Here is a 21,091-nt window from a genome sequence, read left to right as displayed (position 1 = left end):
GTCCGCCTATACTTTGATGTCTATTTGTCTTTTGATGAAATTTAACACCTGTATTAAAAAAAAAATAAAAAATTTTAGTCAACATCTTAACCGAAAGTAATTGTGTAAAAAGTCAATATATATGTATAAGGGCTGTGCCATTGATTTTGTATGATATAGTTTTCGTAAAACTTCAAGTATATATAGCATTTTAAACTTTTAAAATTTAAGAAAAATGCTTTTCAAAACTAAAACCAAATTGTTACAAACATAATCGCCCTTAAATTAAAAAACTCATGCTACAGCTTCTTTTAATTAATGCAATTCGCAACCAATATGTAAGAACTTTTGTAGGCTTACAGTTTTTATCCAGTTTAAGTGCTTTTACATTTCCCCGCTTCACTTACGTAAGTATATTTATCGAAACTAAAAAGCAATATCACATATTTAAATTATTCAAATTTCGTCGCAATTTACATATCAAAATGTTATTTTTCTTAAAATTCGAAATTTTTATGCCAATATTCAAATTGTTAAAAGCATAAAAACAGCTCAACTTCCAACCACCTACATACTTATTTTTTTGTTAAACTAATTTTTTATTTTATATTTTTATAACGCACTCAGTTATATACATATGTATACATACATTTATCTCATTTGTATATAAAAATATAAAAATGGAAATTTCGTAAAAAAATTTGATATAAATTCGAAATTAAATTTCACTTTTCTTCACAATACAAAAGAAAAAAATACTTTTTTGTAGTCAAATTTCATCATACTTTGTTTTTTTTTTGTGTTTTGGTAAATATCTTATACAATATTATTGCATTTTAATATTTGTATGTACCGATGGAGGTTTTAATTTTTAAAATGCAATGTTACCAAATCCAGATATTTAATTGGGTCATTTATGTATATTGTCAAATATTGAAACTTCTTAAAAATGCTGACTTGTTAATTATTATTATTTGCATTTTTATCATGAACCCAATTTTGCTTATGCGGCACATATTATTTTTTTCAAAACATTGTACGCATATGTTTAGTAATTTTACAATGAATAATAACTGCAAAACACTTTAGCATAATTATACAATTTAAATTTTCGTTTATTAAGCATAGAATTTACATATAGTTATAAATTATACCCAAATATAAATTTATAATTGAAGAAATATCGTATTTGAAATAAAAATTAAATTCGAACTACTTTTATTTATCAAGGTTATTGACATTTTCATTTGAAAACAAAACAAAAATTAATTTCAAAAAATTGTCGGTTGTACCGACTTTTATCAAATAAATATTAAAAAATTACTGGTTTCTCTATATTATTAGATGACAGTTGTTAATTATTATTTGCAAATTTTTAAAATTTAATATTTTTTTGCTTAAATGTAAACTAAATCCAATATGTAACAAATATGAACAATATAACAACCGATAACAAAAATTGTCTTTCGCCAAATTAACACACATGATTTTTTTCAAAATTAACAACGTTCTTGATAATAATATTGTAAAATGTACATACGTATATGTATGTGTACCATACACTTAAATAAGCAATTATATATTAGTAAGAATTGCTCACTTAAATAAGCAATTTGGTAAATTTACTGACATTAAATAGCAATTTGGTAAACTAAATTTACTGACATTAATATTTAGAAAAAAAGCTGAAACTAAATAAAGTTGGGTCAAACCAATAATTCGTAATGTAGCACTTTTCCCTTCAAATACGTGAAAATACTCCTTTTTAAAAACAATCTATGTATACCTACTACACTATTAAATTTACTTTCATTCATATGAAACTATTTTAAAGATTGCATACATTCAGGAGTAACAATTTATGCAATCTTTGAAATAAAGCAAAAATAACTTTAAAGATATGTCAAAATAATTGCGTGAATTACATATTTTAATTTACCGTTATTTATAACGGTAATTTATAATTATAAATAATTATATTTTTTAATTTACGGTTAGCTTTCTACCTTTATAGAAATAGAAGAAAGCTTGCATATTCGGAAATATAAAGTGCCAAAAAATCGAATTTTACAAAATCCAAGAGGCGATAACTTGAAGGGGGTGGAGGTGGGAAAAAATTTTCTTCTAACGAAATGAAATATTTATTAGTGTTTAAAAGAAGTTAAAATTTCAGACTTTTACAACCTGTGGTCGAGAAAAGAAACTACATCAAAAATTTGGTAAAAACGGATTTTTAATAACTGTAAATTTTAACGACTATTTTCTTTTTTGAAAATTTAATTATAATATATATTTCTGCGTTTGTAAAATTTGGGGACTGCTTATGGTTTCACTGGAATAAATAGTTAAAAAACCACATTTAAGGTTTTAGGAGTGTATAACTTTTAAAGGGGATAGGTAAAAATTTTCTTTACAGATATAAGTTTCTAGTAAAGATCAATATACATATAAATTTATATTTCAGTTTTCTGTCTTCAAGAGTGTAGAAGTTTTATAAACATGTCCACGGACGAACGAGTGGACAGAGTGAAATCAATAAGATCTTTTTTTTCAAAATTTCTTGAAAAAGGGTTTAAAAATGTTATGGAAAGTTATGGAAGTTATGGAAAGTTTTTGTAGACTTTTCATAACCTACATAGAGTTCAAAATTTTAAAAAGGAAATTTAAAAAACAAATCGTGAGTACAATTTTTATACAAAAGCATTATATTTTCTTCAAAATTTTTATACAAAAGCATTATATGTAATTTCGGACTTTTTCTGCTATAAACATTTTTCAACAACTTTTCAATTCACGTGAAAACAAACTTCTATTCAAGTGGATATCAATTATAGAAACAAACATTTTCTACTGGCTACTAATGTTTTAATTTCTATAATAAAAAATCTGATGTGGTCAGCACATGTCCGACCACAATGTGTATTGCGTAGTTAATTGAAAGTGTTCCAGAATATTACAAAAATGCCTGTTAAATACTTCTTTCCAGTTTTTAGGGCATTAATAAGCTTGTAGTTATACCTATTGCATATACAATGCGGTCGGTAAAAAAATTTTTGTACAAAAAGGAAGAATGTCACCTGGAATGTGAGCCAAATTTTTGAAACATTAAATAGATTTTGAATAGATGTTGAAGATAACAAAAGAAAATTTACATAAATGATACCATCTATGGTACAAAGTAAATATTAAGATATGGCGCTTTGTTGTCAGAAAATTTTCGTATTTTCGTATTTAGTGACACAAATATCTAAATAAAAAGAATCTGCACACTTAGCAGAAAAGATGCACATAATACATAGGGAAGCATAAAATATTTTTAAAATTTACGTGACTCATTTTGCATTTTTTTAAAAATAAAAAATATTTTAATTAAAAATTCCTTCCGTATATTTGCACTCATTTACAAAAAAACAAACTTTTTACACAATAAAGACTGACAATATTTACGATTATTTTTGTTTTCTATGAGGTTTATATTTAAAAACACACAAATAAAAAAATCGTTTACGTTTTTCACAATTTATTGAAGTACGCACATACTCGTTGAAGTATGTACATATTTATGTATTTAAATTCATAATTCATTCACATATTCTACTATATTCAGACCTATATTGAATTGTAAATTTTATATGTTAATTCTTATTTTTTAAAGTTTTTTAGAAATAATAATCTTAATCAGTTAGTTATCATAATTGATAACTAATTGGTAATTAACTTGACGAAATAAAATTTTGTATTAAAATTTTTATAACTACATATATAATTAATAGTTTTAAATCGATTAAATACGGTATGTTAATGAACAAAATTGTATAAAACATTGTTGCATTGCAGCAAAAGATTTTGTAATTTTGTTCTTTTTCCATCATTTGAATGATACGAGTATAAGGTTCCATATAACCACAAAACGCATAAAAAATTTTGTTTCCAGTATTTTTATTTCGCCAATATATTAAAATCAAATGCTGCAAATATTAAGGAATTGCTTTTCTTAATTTCTAAATGAACTATTATTTGATGAAACTGATTAACCTGCCAACAAATCCATAACCCTGAAGCTTGAAATACACTACTAGTCCGGCAATGGCAATCTATTAGATCCATTTCCTCACAGAATATCCAGACTGGCAAGGTCTCTCTGATCAATCCTTCTTTCCGGAATCAGTCTCCGAATTTCTGACCTCCAAACCATATTTCTCCAAAATTATTTAGAGTTTTATTTAATATTTTTATTTCATCAGTTCTTTGATTGACAAATGATAAAAATTTCTTCCTAATTCTTCAGAAGGTCGCAAACTCAACAAATTTTTTTTTTAATTTATAGTTTTGAAGTAAAAAGTAGTTTTATTTAAATTTGTGAAGAGGCATACACATATCCCTTGATTTTATATTCTTTCGTTTGAGTTTAATTTTCTTTGGTCAGTAAGTTTTCTTTGAGGATACATAATAAACAAGTTTTAAAAAAATGTGTGAATGTTAATTCAAAAACAGGTTAATTTTTAAGCAAACTACCTACAATAAATATTTTAACTATTATTTTGTGTAACAAAAATTCAAGAAATAACCTCGAAACAACTTCTTACATCTTTTGTATAATTGCAGTAACGATCTAACTGTCGAAAGCAGAAATTAGTTTCGGCCAGTATAACTAAAATATTTTTATGCGTAAATAATTCAACTACCAATACTTCTAAAATATGGCAACTCTTAACTATTTGGTTTTTAGCACTTTTCCAAAATTTTTTTGAAGAAAAAAAGTGCTTATTAAGTTCATTCTGTTCGTTCGTCCGTTCGTCTATTCGTGTGTCTGTGTGTCTATTTACAAAACTTCTACACCCTTGAAGATAGAAAGCTGAAATTTTATATGTACATAGATCTTTATTATAAACTTATTTCTGTAGAAGAAAATTTTTACGTATCTCCCTCCTCTAGAAGTTATAGCCCCCCAAAACCCTAAAAATGCCATTTTTTAATTATTTATTGCAGTGAAACCATAAGTATTTTTCAAATTTTGCAACACAGAAAGCCAGTGGCTTGCTACTCATATCGCGGCATACTAAAGGTAAATCTTAAAAAAACAAAATGGCCGTTCAAATTTACCCTTACCTAAAAGCCATTTTTTTTTAAATTTTTGATGTTGTTTTTTTTCTATACCCCAGATTGTGGGAGTCTGAAATTTTAGTAACTTTTATGCGCTAACAAACAGCTCATTTCGTTAGAAGAAAATTTTTTTCCATCTCCACCCCCTCTCAAGTTATCGCCTCTTGAAATTTCTAAAATTTAATTTTTTGACACCTTATATATCCGAAACCGCAAGCTTTTTCAAATTCAACGCAAAAAGCTAACGGTAGATTCCATGACATTAAAATATATAATTATTTTCTTAACTCACGCAATTAACCCTTAAAATCGAGCATTATGTTAACCCTTCTTTAAATTAATTTTTGCTTTATTTCAAAGACTGCATAAAGCGTTCATCCCAAATATATGCAATCTTAAAAATAGTTTTGTATTTGTATGAAAATAATTTTAATAGTATTTTCACGTGTTGAAGGGAAAAGTGCTACAATACAAACCATTGGTTTGGCCCAACTTTATTTAAAATACAGTCGATTTAATTAATTTAATAAAATCAATAAATTTAACATATGTATTATCACTTCTTATTTAAAAGAAAATGTCCAAAAAATTTGAAAAATAAAAAAAACGTAATTAAATAATCAGGAAAGTTTCGACTAAACTGGTTTTTTTTGTCCTTATGTTTGTTTTACTGTTTTTTAAAACTTTTATAATTTAAATATAAATGGTAGGTATTTAAAAGTTTTGAAAATTCGCGGCGTATGACATAAGGAGTGGTGTGGTAGTATATGGCTATCAAGTAAGATAAAAAAATTGTTTTTATATCAATATACTTATATATTTTTAAATAATGTTAAATGTTATTTAATACAAAAGGCAAAGAACAAAAGACGAATTTTATGTTTTTTTTTTTTACAAATATAAAATCCATGGTCACAGATGAACTATACTAATAAAACATTTACGCGTACATATTATATATATATATATATATATATATATGTTTTAAAATATTTTAAATTTACATAAATTAATAAATTTGTGAGTATATAAATCGATCAAATATCAAATTCTTGTATAACAAAATTTATGCAAATTTGAATGTTAAAGAACTTTAGGTAATTTTGGTATTTTGTTTAATATTTCTATCACTGTTACCGTCCGTAATGCATATAGTAAGGTAAACATTAATACCACATACATTTTATATATAAGTTTTTTAACCGATATCCACTTTGCTGTCTTTAAGCTGTAGAAAGAAAAATATTCAAGTTCGCCCAATTAGGTTTAAAAGAAAATTTATGATCAACTTTTAATATACATCAAGTATTTTTCACAGAAAAGTTGGTTTGGAAAACGCTAAGAATCAAATTTGAATTTTTATATAACATATTAACTATGTTATATGAAATAGTGTGCTAAAATTTTCAAAATTTAGAAAGTGCGGGAAATATATTTTATGCTTAATTTTCGAAATGCATAAATATATATGTATATACGTGTCCAATTCAATACATGTTCAATTCAATACAGAAAATAAGTAATGCGCAGATCGGATATGTGCTGACTTTATTTACCGACCGTATTGTGTAAACAATAGGTAGGTTATGTGATGGCAACAAATTTTGCATATCGAGTTTTCAGTGGGAACGTACTTCTCCATAGTAGAGAAGTGTAAATAAACTATTTTTAGCAACCTGTCGGTCTGTCGGTCTGTGTGTGCACGCGTTTATCTCAAGTTCGGCTAAACCGATTTTGATGAAATTTTATATGTAAGTTTATTTCCACCATGGCACGGATTGATCAACTTTTGGTATATATCAGGCCTCGGGAACTGCACTTTTTAGCGGGCCTGTTTTACATTTTTGAACATTTTGAAGAAAATATTCAACCGATTTACTTGAAATTTTATATATAAGCTCAGCTCGACCGTCCGCGAAAATTCCTATGTTTTGGAAGAAATCAGGCATCGGCAACTAGACGTTTACTACGGGTCAAATATACATTTTTGTGTATATAAAGAGAAACAATCAACCGCTTTCATTGAAATTTAATGTATGAATTCCTCGTATTAAAACAATGAACATATAAATTTTTGGGAAAGATCAGGGCTCGAAAACTGATTTGCGGGCCGATTTTACATTTTTGATCATTTTGAAGAAAATATTCAGCCGATTTACTTGAAATTTCATATATGAGCTTCGCTCGACCTTTCGTGAAAATTCCTAGCTCTTGGAACAAATCAGGCATCAGCAACTGGACGTTTACTACGGGCCAAATATACATTTTTGTGTACATATATAAAGAGAAATATTCAACCGATTTCATTGACATTTAATATATGAATTCCTCGTATTAAACAATGAACATGTAAATTTTTTGGAAAGATCAGGGCTCGAAAACTGATCTGCGGGCCGATTTTACATTTTTCACCATATCTACGGAACGAATTGATGGAATTTCTTGAAATTTGATATTTGAGTTCTGGTTGTTACCGAAACTAACTGGCGAGCATTGCAGGGAATTCGGGTAGCACGAAGCGAAACTCTACTAGGAGCCAAATTTACATTTTTGTAGGTATGTAAACTATAAGCTTACTAATGTCCTAAAAATTGGAAAGAAGTATTTAACAGACATTTTTATAATATTCTGTAACATTGTCAATTAGCTAGACAATACACATTGCGGTCGGTTATGTGCTGACCACATCAGATTTTTTATTTCTGTATTTCAAATTATTTTTTATTGGCACCTTTATCGATTTGCTTAAATAACTTACTTATATCATTCTTATATAAATACATCATCCATTTGTTGAATCACAACAACTTTGAAAATGGCATTTTTAATTATTTTATATAATATGTATGTAGATCTACATGTACTTTAAATACATATGTTTTTGTACACATTAGTGTACCATATAATATTTTGTATAGATTAATACTCTACTCGGACGGAGATATATATGAGATTTTTTGGTTAATCATTTATCCAACAACCTTAGTGAACTTGAATTTATTTTTTAATGATTTTAACTTTCCTATAAATTTTGATTTTTGATGATTAAAATTTGGAAAATTTCTCAATTTTACAATGATTGATTTGATAAAATCACAAAAAAAAAGTAAAAATAAATTCTAATATTTTATAAGATAATATTTTTATGTCGTTTAAGCTTGTGAAGAAGTTTTCGAAATCTTCCCTTTGAAATTTTATTTGATTATTTCTTTAATATTTTAGTTAACAAATAGCTGTAGTTTATATATAAATGTACGTAAGCATTTTATAAATGAATATTTATACAATATTAATACAATGAATTTTTAATAAATTATAGGTTCATATAAATTTTTGTTTCGAATGAGTAATAGTTTATTCCTATAGCTACAATTTTTTCTTATTTAACATTTGTATACGAATTTTTCTTATTTAAAATTTTATATATATATGTATATATGTTTATAGATATTTCCAACTATGTCATAAGCTTAATAAATTTTAAATGACAAATAATTTTCACGTGTTTAAAGTACAAATCATATTATTTCAAAGCTTACCAATTGGATGAGAGCCATATTTATTGTGAATCTTCCTTATCGTGCACAAATTTTTATTATAGATTTTGTACAGGAAATTAAACTTAATTTCGATATATTTTTCTTAAAAAAGTCAAAATTTAAAATCTGGTTTAGAAAAATTACATAAATATTTCTGATTTCCTATATATTTATGTATATTATTTGAAAACTTTTATATAAGTAAATAAATACTATAAATTATAAAGTGTAAATAATATTTTTTTCATATATGTAAATTATTTTATTAATTACGTACAGGCACCTTAAATTGCAAAATTTTTGTTTCCTTCCTGTAATCATGTATGCATGCATGTATGGAAAATTGAGCTTAGTTTCTGTTTTTGTTGCTGTTACAAATTTTTATATGTGTCTGCGTATGTGGTTCAATAGCTTAATAAAGTTGGGTCAAACCAATGGTTTGTATTGTAGCACTTTTCCCTTCAACAAGTGAAAATACTGCTTTTAAAAACAATCTATGTATATCCACCACACTATTAAAATTATTTTCATTCACAAGCGAAACTGTTTCTAGGATTGCATATATTTAGGATGAGCGATTTATGCAGTCTTAGAAATAAAGGAAAAATTAATATAAAAAGGGGTTAACATAATGCTCGATTTTAAGGGTTAATTGTGTGAGTTAAGAAAAATAATTATATTTTTTAATGTCATGGAATTTACCGTTAGCTTCTTGCGCTTATAGAAATTTGAAAAAGCTTGCCGTTTCGGAAATATAAGGTGTCAAAAATTCAAATTTTACGAATTTCAAGAGGCGATAACTTGAGAGGGGGTGGAGATGGAAAAAAATTTTCTTCTAACGAAATGAACTATTTGTTAATGTCTAAAAGCCCCTAAAATTTCAAGCTTCTGCAGGCTAGGGTATAGGAGAAAAACGACATCAAAAATTTGAGAAAAAGGGCTTTAGATAACGGTAAATTTGAACGGCCATTTTGCTTTTCTAAAGTTTAACTATAATATAGCGCGCTAGGGAAAGCAAGCCGCTGCCTTTCTGCGTTTGCAAAATTTCAAAAATGCTTATGGTTTCATTGCAACAAATAGTTAAAATGGGCCATTTTTGTGGCTTTGGGGGGGTATAACTTCTAGAGGGGGGGAGATAGGTAAAAGTTTTGTTCTACGAAAATAAGTTTCTAGTAAAGATCTATACACGTATTAAATTTCAGCTTTCTATCTTTAGAAATGTAGAAGTTTTGTAAACAGACACACGGACAGACGGACGGACGGACGGACGGACGGACGGACGGACGGACGGACGGACGGACGGACGGACGGACAGAGTGAAACTAATAAGCACTTTTTTTCAAAAAATTTTTGGAAAAGTGCTAAAAATCACTTTTACAATCTCCTGTTATTGTTTAAAACAAAGAAGTCAACAGTTTTACACATCTGATTTATGGGTATCACATAAAGCAAAATTATATGCGAGTATATACATAAACATACATAAAAAAAATAAAATTATATTCGAATATATACACATAAATAAAATAAAAATAAATGAGAAAAGTTTTTTTCTTTCAATTTTATGAAACATAACGTTAACATATTTGGTGAACTACACAAATAACATCACATCATTCATATAGAGGGATACCTGTGATAACCGTATTACATAATGTCGGAAATAGTTGTTGTGAATTGTTACTCGCCATATACATATACTAAATTATTGTTCAGTTTTTTTTGCTTTTCTTGCTTTCTTGCATTTCTTTTACACTCTGAAACTTTTTAATACATAATTTAAACAAAAAAATAGGGAAAAACGTAAGTTATAATATCAAAACCAAATCTCTCATACATGATGAGAAGTTTTTGTCATTTTTTTTCTTGTTTTTCGTTTTTCATTTATTTTGTACCACACCTTTCCGTATTATTAACTAATTTTTAACCTGATTTAATTTATTTTTGCGAGAAAAAAAAAACAGATATAAGTAATACATCTATAATTCAATGTTACGTTTATAATAACGAAATACTTACTACGTAGGGTTAAACATATGCACAATGTACAAAATAGGTGACTAAATGAATTTGAAAATGTATAGGTACTTATATTTCTACTCTGGGCGTTTACAAATTTTCTATAGAGTTCTTTATGCAGTAAAACTTTCTTCTGCAATTTCTTTCTGGAAAATTATTCTGAAGATACTTAAAGAGATAATTAAATATTCCTATATAATTTAAGAACAAATATACAGAGATAAATATGTAATATAGTATAGTACACAATAATGTAATTTTTTATTATTCTTAGAAAAAATCGCTCGGAGTGAGTTTCATATTGATAAAGGCGTACTATCCGGTACGAAAGTGGAAATTGAATCGATGTAGATATTAGTTTATTTCTGATCCAATTGCGTATTATTTTCTAACAAATTGAACTATAATTTTTAGTCCAATTTCTGAAAAACAATAAGTCTGTTATGGTTGGCACATAACCGACAAGAAGTTATCATGTGCAGTTTGGTATGTTTACTAATATATTATTGTACATTTAGTATATATTTTATATATTACACAATATTATGAAAATGCACTTTAATAACTAAACTTAGTGTCATCACATCACCACGCTTATTGTAAGCAATACAGTTGATAACAAATCCAAAAACAATTCTTTACATCGAACTCTTTCATAAAATTTTCATAAAATTTTTCAACGTATAACTAAACTTTTCTTCACATTTTTCAATTTGCATGTGCGTTTTTTTGTTAATTTACTGTAAAATCCAAAATCAAAATCCTTTATAAGGGAGAAATAAAGAAAAAAAAAATTTTTATTTCATGACCTCAAAAGAAATTAAACGTATTCGTTTTTCTTTATTTTCTTTTATTGCTTTTAGCGATTGGGTTGCGTACAAAAACAGGAGTAGTGTTGGTATCAAATTTAACATGTCGAATTTTCAAAGAAAATGTTTTACCCTGTAATAGAGAAATAAAAATAAACCACTTTTGGCGAGGTTTTGTTCTGCCAGTTTGTCTGTTTGTGCACACGTGTACCTCAATTTCGCCTGAAGTAATTTTGATAAAAATTTTTATAGATTTTTATAGATCTAAGTTTTTTGATTTTGATTTGAAGAAATATTGAAAAGATGTGCTTGAAATTTTGTTTATAAAATCCATTTAACAATACGACAAACCATTTGGTTGTTCAAACAAAATTTAAAAACTTGCTTTAAAATTTCGAGTCTACTAAAAGTTAAGAACTTTGCCAACATATGGCATTATAATCAATCGATTTCCTTGAACTTAAAATATTAATTCGGGTTGTTAAAGCAATGAACATAACAAATTTTTCAGAAATCGGATGACTTAAAGTGAAGCTATACTACTCGTAAGAGCAAAATTTATATTTTTCTAGGTAAGCTTGCTAAGTGCTTATTAAGTGTTTTAAGGGAGCTTTTTATAATTTTGTGCATTCCGCTCGGCTATGTGCAGATCATGTCAATTTTTTTATAGGCTTCGTTTGCTCATTTTATATTAAAAACATAGCTACATGAACTTTTATTTTTCATTCATACATTATTAAATTTGTACATTTTATATTCGTGCCTCTCTATACGAGTATATCGCAGCATTTTGCCCTTTCGGAAGTACAAACAAACTGAATGGATTTTAATTTAACTATATATACTCGTATAAAAATTTTATTTGGTGTTACTTTTTTATACATAACAAAAATAAAAAAAATAAAAAGTAAAGTAATAAAAAAATATTTCATATTTCATTGGATTTAAATTGTACCGGTGTAAGAGAAAGTCGTTTTACAAGTTCTGTCCTCTTATTTTTTTCTTATGGCTTTTATAATAATATCCATGTGGATATTATTGTATTTTTATATTTTTAGTCGAAAATGAAAGCAATAAGATGATTATTGTGTTTTAAGATTATGTTGTGCTTAATTAAATTTGTTACTAAATAGCATTGTTACATAACCTGACAACGGTTTAAAAATATCTGTCCCTTAACGAAAATTATTCAAATTTTGACCTAATAAAGCGACCAACAAAATAATGTTTACAACTTACGTATACTTATATATGCGTACACTACACATTGTTATAACAAAAACGTTAAAAAATATGCAGTAATAAGAAAATAAAACAAATATACTTTCATTAATAAAACATGCACCAAATAAAAAATCAAAAAAAAATATACATATACACTTATTTGTGGACATTTTTTTTTGAGAACAATTTTTAATTGAAATTTGTATTTGTTTACTGTATTTTAATTTTTTTCTTTATGTTTCAGAGAATTATTAAGAGCAATGGATTTCGTTGAAAATTTACAATACTGAAATTGTAAAGCGAAATGAATGGAATTATAGCATTTGCAATATTTTTAATTTAACCAACTGATGAAATTAATGACATGTTATTTGTTTGGAGAAATTAATGAGGATCTAATAAAATTTACTTTTTACGGAAGAAAGATGAAGAATAACACTGTGCTTTTAGCTGTTTAATATATTAAAGAAATTATATCTAGTCGGAATATACTTTTTATTATACGTAAAACCTTAATATAGAATTTAATTGCCAGAAAAAAAAGAAATACCAGAAAAAAAATTACTAATTTGAAAACAAAAACATATAATAATGAAAATTACAACAGTAAAAGAGCATAATATATTCGAATAGTTATACATTATTAATTTTTTTATATTAAAAAATGACTGAAGCTTTTAGTAATAATTTAGGAAGTCATCTTGGTCGCCATCTCCTTTATTGGGCAATATCACAATCGGATATATGGTATTTGGGTAGTCGATGTGCTGAATTAATAAACAAATTTAGTGGGCCGTATGAACGTTGTTTATTAACTTTAGATGAGGATGAATTTGCTGAACTATCAATAAACAATAATTATCCTTTAAATTATAATCATAATATAGAAAACTTTCAATTGAATAGTAATTTAGATGAAAATAATAATGAAATTGTAAATGATATAAATAATAATAATATCCATAGCAATTCTTACGAATACAGTAATAATAGGAATTATCATCAACTAGATCAAAACGAAATGTCTGCTAATTTGAATGAACGAAATACTAGGAGAGATGGTGAGTATAAGTAATAAAAATTTTTTGATTATTATTATAAATTTTACAATGTTTGTACATGAGCATGCTAAGTGCTATAAATAGATGCACGGTTTTACATATTGCCGTATATCTACAAAGTGTAATGCTTTAAGATCACACTTACTGCAAATGTAATAAAAAAAATCTGATGTGATCGGCATTTAACCGACCGCAATGCATATTGTCTAGATTAGTAAAAGTATTCCAGAAGATTATGAAAATGCGTTTTAAACACTTCTATACAATTTTAAGGACACTAATAAGCTTTCAGCCAACATACCTAGAAAAATATGAATTTGGCTCTTAGTAGAATTTCATTTTGTGCCCTCTGAATCATACGAAAAGTTCATGAGTAAATTTTAAATATTAAATTTGAAGATTTTTTATCAATTCGTTCCGTAGATATAGCAAAAAATGTAAAATCAGCCCCCACATTAGTTTCCGAGACCTGATCTTCCCAAAAAATTTATAAATTTGTTGTTTTAACACCTCCAATTTAAATATCAAATTTCAATGAAGTCGGTTGATTATTTCTCGTTATATACGAAAAAATGTATATTTGGCCCGTAGTAAACGTCCAGTTGCTTACAACTGATTTCTTTCAAAAGTTATGAGGTTTCGCGAACGGTCAAATGAAGTTCATATATGAAATTTCGAGTAAATCCGTTGAATATTTTCTTAAAATTGATCAAAAATGTAAAATAGGCCCGCTAAAGGGTCTATATATCCCGAGGTCTGATATATCACAAAAGCTGATCAATCCATGCCATAGTCGAAATAAACTTACATATTTATTATATAAAATATAAAATTATATTTTATTTAATATAATATAATTTTATATTTTATATAATAAATAATTTATTATAAAAAATTTTAATTTATTATACAAAATGTAATATATAAAATATAAAATATAAAATTTCATCAAAATCGGGTCAGCCGAACTTGAGATACACACGTACACAGACCGACAGGTCTCTAAAAATAGTTTATTTACTCTTCCCTATGATGGAAAAGTGCGTTTCCATCGAAAACTCGATATGCAAAATATGTTGCTGTCATATAACCTACCTACCTTATTGTATACACAATGCGGTCGATAATAAAAATAAAAAACGTGTTGGCAAGTGTTTCGAAATGCAATAAAATATTACATGTTAATTCATTACTAAATAATCAAAAAGAATAACTGGAGCAAAATATTTCAAGATCGTCATAAATTAAAAATATTTCAAATTTAATATTTGTAAATATGAATATCACCTTTTCATAAAATCTTTTTAATTCACAAAACGCATTGAAGTCTTTTGTTTATTCCGGGATAATTTTGCGAAAATATTACAAAACTTGAAAACTAAAATAAATTTTTTAATAAATTATATTCAAGAAAATACAGGCATCATATATTTTATATCAATTGCTTTAACAAAATTTTATATTATCACTCAAATCCTAATGAGAATTCAAATTCTAAATGCTTTATATTCATCATATATTTTGCAAATCATGTACTATTAGTTTTAATAGAGTAATTATCTAAATATACACAACTTTAATTGGAAATTTTTCGATTGGCTTTTACACCAATGAAACCATATTTGAATATTTGAAATGTTTGCATTTATTAGCAGACAAACTAAAAACGGTTTTTTTTCATATATGCATATGCTTATGTATAAAATTCCATAACAACAGTTTAATAATTATTAATTATTATCATTGATTAACAACAGTTTTAACCACGGCTGACGAATAAGAGAACTTGATAGACAAAGTCTGAAATATTATCGATGGCAAAAAATTGCAATTTTATAAGTATGCTTCTGGTAATCAGAAAGGGCCCTCTTAACTTCAGTATCAATATTTCATTGGTTCAATAAAATTAATATTTCCTAAATTTTTAACGAAAGCACGAGTGCATTTTGAAACATAAACTTTATAGCGAAGCAAACGCCTAAGTGCCTAATTGAGTTGACCCTACATAAATCTTGCTGATTTAAAATATAATTTGTTAAGGGTACTCTTTGTCGAACGTTACACATTAGCGCACACATGGCCATATTAATTTTTACAGAAGTCACTTAAACTATTTCTTTGAAGATTTTCATGTTGTCAGTATAAATTAACACCTCACTTGACATCAATATATTAAACATCATTAACCTCACTATACATCTTTAACCGAAACGATAAAGAGTGGGTATCCTTGGGAATACAAAATCTCATTAAGAAATGATTCAATTGCTAAGTGGAAGAGGATTCTGTAGTTTTTATTGGTGTAATATGATCTTACACAGCACAAAAAGTTGACAACGGACAAAGGAATACAATGATAATAGATGTCACCATAAATCATCAATTTTAAAATCTTAACAATGGTTAAAAGTTTAACTATAGACCATTCCTAAGATTTTGGTTCAACATTACATTATTTTTACTTTTTTTCTTATGAACAGCCCTATAGCAAGCTTTTTTCCAAACGGATGAATAAATACTCCAAGAGTTATTTATTTAAAGTAAAAGTTAAAGCGGGCGCTAATAAGGTAAGGGCGAACAGCATTTCCTCAGAACAAATTTTGAAAATTTCATCTTTTTCTATAAAAAACCAGGTTCAAAATTGGAAACACATTTGCAAGCATTAAAAAGTTCCTAACAAAATCGGTAAAGATAGTTTTAGGATAGTTATTAATATGCTGAAAATCATCCATGTTTACTTGGAAAGATAAGAAAAAGTACGATTTGGCAACAATGTTACGAAAAAATTTGAAAATTATTTGGGAATTATCACCCAAAAACTCATTGAACTTTCAAAGGAGTCCATTGAGCTCTCACATTTCCCCTTATGATTTATAAATCTCCAAAATATATTGGAATTATATACAATGCCATTTAAAGTTTTAAGTTATTTTTAAAAGTCATAACTTTCTTTTGCTGCTTACTTGAATTTATTTTGTGACATTTAAAAATTGCAATATTCCCTGGCGCTTTTAGAGAAATATTTTATTACATATAAAATACCCTAATGATTTATAAATCTCCAAAATATATTGGAATTATATACAATGCCATTTAAAGTTTTAAGTTATTTTTAAAAGTCATAACTTTCTTTTGCTGCTTACTTGAATTTATTTTATGACATTTAAAAATTGCAATATTCCCTGGCGCTTTTAGAGAAATATTTTATTACATATAAAATATTTGCTTTCCTTTTCGTTAGCAGACGACTCGTTTTCGATACGTTAAGAGAAACATATTTTTTGTTAATAAATGTAAGAAATGTGTAAAAATTAACTCTAATTCACAAGTACAGTCAATTGGAAAGAAAAGGTTCCTTGCCATAAGTATTCTTTTGAAAAATTCAATGCTGAAGCGAAACTTCTAAGGCATGAAGAAAAATTAATTATGCTCAGTTCTTGATGAATTAACTATGCTCAGTTTAGATTTCAGAAAAAAATCTAAAGTGGCAATACTATTACATACCAAAGTAAAGTTGCTTTGTCAGTTGCGATCAAAATTTTAATTAATCAATGATAATACGTAAGAATTCTTTTCTCTGTAGCAGTTGAACTTTGTCCAAATAATAAAAAATATGAGTGTAGACGAAAATTGTATAATTGAAGTTCTTTTAAAAATCGAAAGAACTTGAAGTTTACAATGAAATTTTAAAAATCAAATTATGTCATTGCCAAAATCAAAGCTGTTTAACTTCCGACATTCATTTAATATCAACTCTAAATAATTATCATTAGAGCCCATTGACCTACACAATTCCAATGTTTTCTTTTCTACATCAAGAAAAAAAAATGAAAAAACTTCCTATATATAAAAATTACCTTGACCATTCAAAGAAATAACAATTCAGATATCATCAAACCATATTTTTTATTCTCTTACGTAAAGGTCAAACATAATAAAGAAAAAATAAGAAATATTTATTACTATTATTACGTATGTATGTATTTGTATTCACCAAAACCTCTTTAAAAATATTTATCATTTCTGGATTAAAATGGCAATCTAATACACAAATACTGTTCAATGTATTAGAAAAAAGAAACGTTAACTACACCATTTTTAATTGATTTTTATTAGATTTTAAAGAACCTTGTACATATTTAATTTTTTTTTAAAATTTTCCTGATAGATACTTAATATTGCATATATGTTAAAAAGTGAAATAACCATCAACATTCAAAGCTTATTGTATAAAAAGCGGCATGAAATTTAAAATTTAATTGCTACAGCTTCAAAAACTTCACGAAATTTAAGTGATGAAAATAGAAGTAACGTAAAAATTATTGATAACTTTCAATGCATTGTTTTAAATTTTTCAAAATATTTCAAAATTTTTCTCTATAATGTTATATAATTGTAATAGTACTCTAATATTGCAATTTCTGCTACATATACAATATAAATGAGTACAATACGATTTAGAAGATAATATCATATTTTTCAAATCAAAATTTCTTTTGTTAAATGGGAAAATTGCATCATATCCAATACTTAATACGTTTACATGGCATATTAAGTACTTGAATTGAAATGTTATTACTTGAAATAGACTTAAGTTTGAAACTAATGGTAAATTTGAAAAAGTTTATGTGTGCCGTGTTTAATCTATGATATATTGACGTTATATCTCTTCTATCCTTTTCTATGAAATGTTGAGGAGTAACTGAATTAAAGTTAAACTACTTTTCGGGAAGAAAATATAAAATATTAAAATAAAAAAGCAGCAATAACAACCTCAAACGGATGACTGGCCTTGAATATGGGAGAGTGATGAACTTAAATAAGAAACTACTATACTATATTAAAGCTGGCAGAGGAAATTCTATGATAGTTACAATAAAAAATGTATAAATTTAATAATGGACACTTCCGAACAATAAGTTACAACCCGTTGAAGAAGTGCAAGTTTTTGAATTTGGAATAAATAATTGAATGAATTATTGTCTTAATAAGATAACATTTAATGATTTCGAAGCCATGGATCCGGAAGTTAGGCAGTTATGCAAATTATATTGGAAAAAAAAAATTGGAAAGCAACTTAACCATTAAAATGAACAGGAATTTATATAAAGACAAAAACCTAACGGTAAAATCTGACGAAATTATAGAAATCGAGTTCGGGAATAACATGTGCACGACGACATAATCTATAATTAGTACTCGTATAATAATGGCCAACGCATTTTTGTCTTTTATTTCGAAAGTATTCATGCCCAAATTGGAAAGAAAAAAGGGAAGAGGAATGTTTGGTTCTGAGAGTTTGGATGCGGTATGTTTACGACGTTTTTGCAATAGTATATAAGGAAAAATTGGACAACATTAACAGCTGTATCAATAAATTGCGTAAAAACATGGAATTCATTTTTAAGACGGGTGAAAAAGGAGTTTTACTTTTCTTGGAAATATTAGTAAAAAGAAAAACGGGCAAAATTGAATTCAACAACTACATGAAAAAACCAGTACATAAACATGCATTCAAAATACATAAAGTTTAATATGGGGATTTTCAACTCTATGATCTACAAAATGTTGAATAAACCGATGGAAAAAGATCTAAAAACAAAAGAAAATTTCATAGTAGACGCTGCTATCAAGAAGTGGCATTCTAAGGAACGCAAGAAAACATATGGACTTCGTTAGCTTATGAGCATTTTTTAACACATTTGTTAAACAATCGCCTAGGGAAATACAATATCTGCGATCGGTAGGAAATACCAATTAAGGAGCGAATTAAAAACCACCAGTGACAAATCCAAGAAGGAGAAGTAATAGGAATAGAGACCTATAACAACAAGATTGAAGGTGCACTAAAATGAAGTAAAACGGGCGATTATATTAAGATTCGATAGTTTTGAATCTATCGTTGCTAAGCATTTACATACATAAAACGATAACGAAAGATTATCTAAAGATTATGAAATACTTAAAAGGAAAATATATGTATGTAAAAGAGAAATTTATGACAGCATACGGATATACAAATTTAAAGGGGAATATTTATTGTATGCAGAAGGCGACAATAGGATTACATAGATATTTAAATTTTAAATCTACACGAGTTTTAGAATTAAATAGTCATTGTCTTCTTTAATTTCAACAAATAGTAATAATCAATAAAATAAAAATTTAATTGCACAAATCGGACTATGTAGGAATATTTATCCAGGAAAACTCTTTTAATGAAAGAAAGTAATCTTTTTTGAATTGAAAAATTTTTCTTTCATTTTGAATGTGTTTTTAGTAAATTTGTAAAATATTGCATATTTGTATAATGTCGTAAATTCAATTGCATATTGCTATTAGTTATAGGTACATACATAAATGTGTAATGCAAAATTTTGGGCAGAAAGTCCAGATTTTTTTAGTATGTTCGATTTATGAAAATGGTAGTGGGAAATTAATGGCACTGTACATACTTTTATATGCATACAGTTTGTTGATATGTTCGATTGAGTACTTGACTTGAAGTTTCAATCTGCGTATATACTGTACATATTAAAATAGTATTACTTGAAATCGAGTTGAGTTTGACAATAACTAACAAGCTAAAACTACAATATACTCTAGTATGCATACAATATATGCCATTGTATATGCCTTCATGAGTAGACAAAACTTTTTGAGAAGAATTAACCTTGATTCCTCCCTCCTCCGAGTTCTGAGTTTTATTAATTCACAATTTTACAATTATTATCAATTTTATCAATTCACAATATTTGGAAAAATTCGTTTATTAAGACATTATTGAAATCGAAACTGACTTACACAGTTGTATCAATGAAAGGCACCATATGATTTTCTCCAGGCCATTAATTTTTGTAAATGTAAAGTAAACTCCTAAGAGAGACCATTTTGAAAGGTTCTTGTACGTTTTTCTAAGTCGTTGAAGAAAAAAATTTAGTATAAAATAACATTTGCAGTATAGAATACATACTGTCAATAACTCCTAAACCAGATCAGGGAGCATCATGACTCATATATAAAATTGAGGGTCAGCTGACAAGATTGCCTGCTACGGTAAAAATAATGAAGCTCCAATGTTAAGTCACCTAGAAAATTTGAGTTTTTTAAAAATGAAAAGCTAAAGTTTCAATTTTTTTGAACTAAGTCGTTTGATTCCAAAATCTGAGCAGATTATAGTGTAGATATTCATGAGAAAACCTTTTTTGAGGTTTCCAAAATCATACTTAATAATAGACCTGTCTTACACATGCACGTAGTTGTACCTAAAATTTCAAAAAGTCGAGATCGGTCGAGATTGCATGTGAACTGTAAACATCTCTGATATACAGAAGTGTTGTCTACTCATGGGGCCTAT

At 26.8% G+C, this 21,091-nt stretch overlaps 1 protein-coding gene across 3 annotated transcripts in view; it reads left to right on the top strand.

Moving 5' to 3' along the window:
• LOC129608135 (BTB/POZ domain-containing protein 6-B) overlaps nt 1–21,091 on the top strand; it is a 33,876-nt gene that overhangs the window by 6,781 nt on the left and 6,004 nt on the right. For all 3 annotated transcript variants that reach the window (XR_008696871.1, XM_055519463.1, XM_055519467.1), the window contains exon 2: nt 12,918–13,734. Coding sequence is in view for 2 of the 3 variants with exons in the window: in XM_055519463.1 (XP_055375438.1) it covers nt 13,338–13,734 (397 nt within the window). In the remaining variant the exon portion in view is untranslated. The remainder of the gene's footprint in view (nt 1–12,917; nt 13,735–21,091) is intronic.

This window comes from Condylostylus longicornis, unplaced genomic scaffold, assembly GCF_029603195.1.
Source record: "Condylostylus longicornis isolate FDR11 unplaced genomic scaffold, ASM2960319v2 ptg000004l, whole genome shotgun sequence".
NCBI lineage: Eukaryota > Metazoa > Arthropoda > Insecta > Diptera > Dolichopodidae > Condylostylus > Condylostylus longicornis.
The sequence above is the reverse complement of the archived record's forward strand: the minus strand, read 5'-3'. Positions and strand labels throughout refer to the sequence as shown.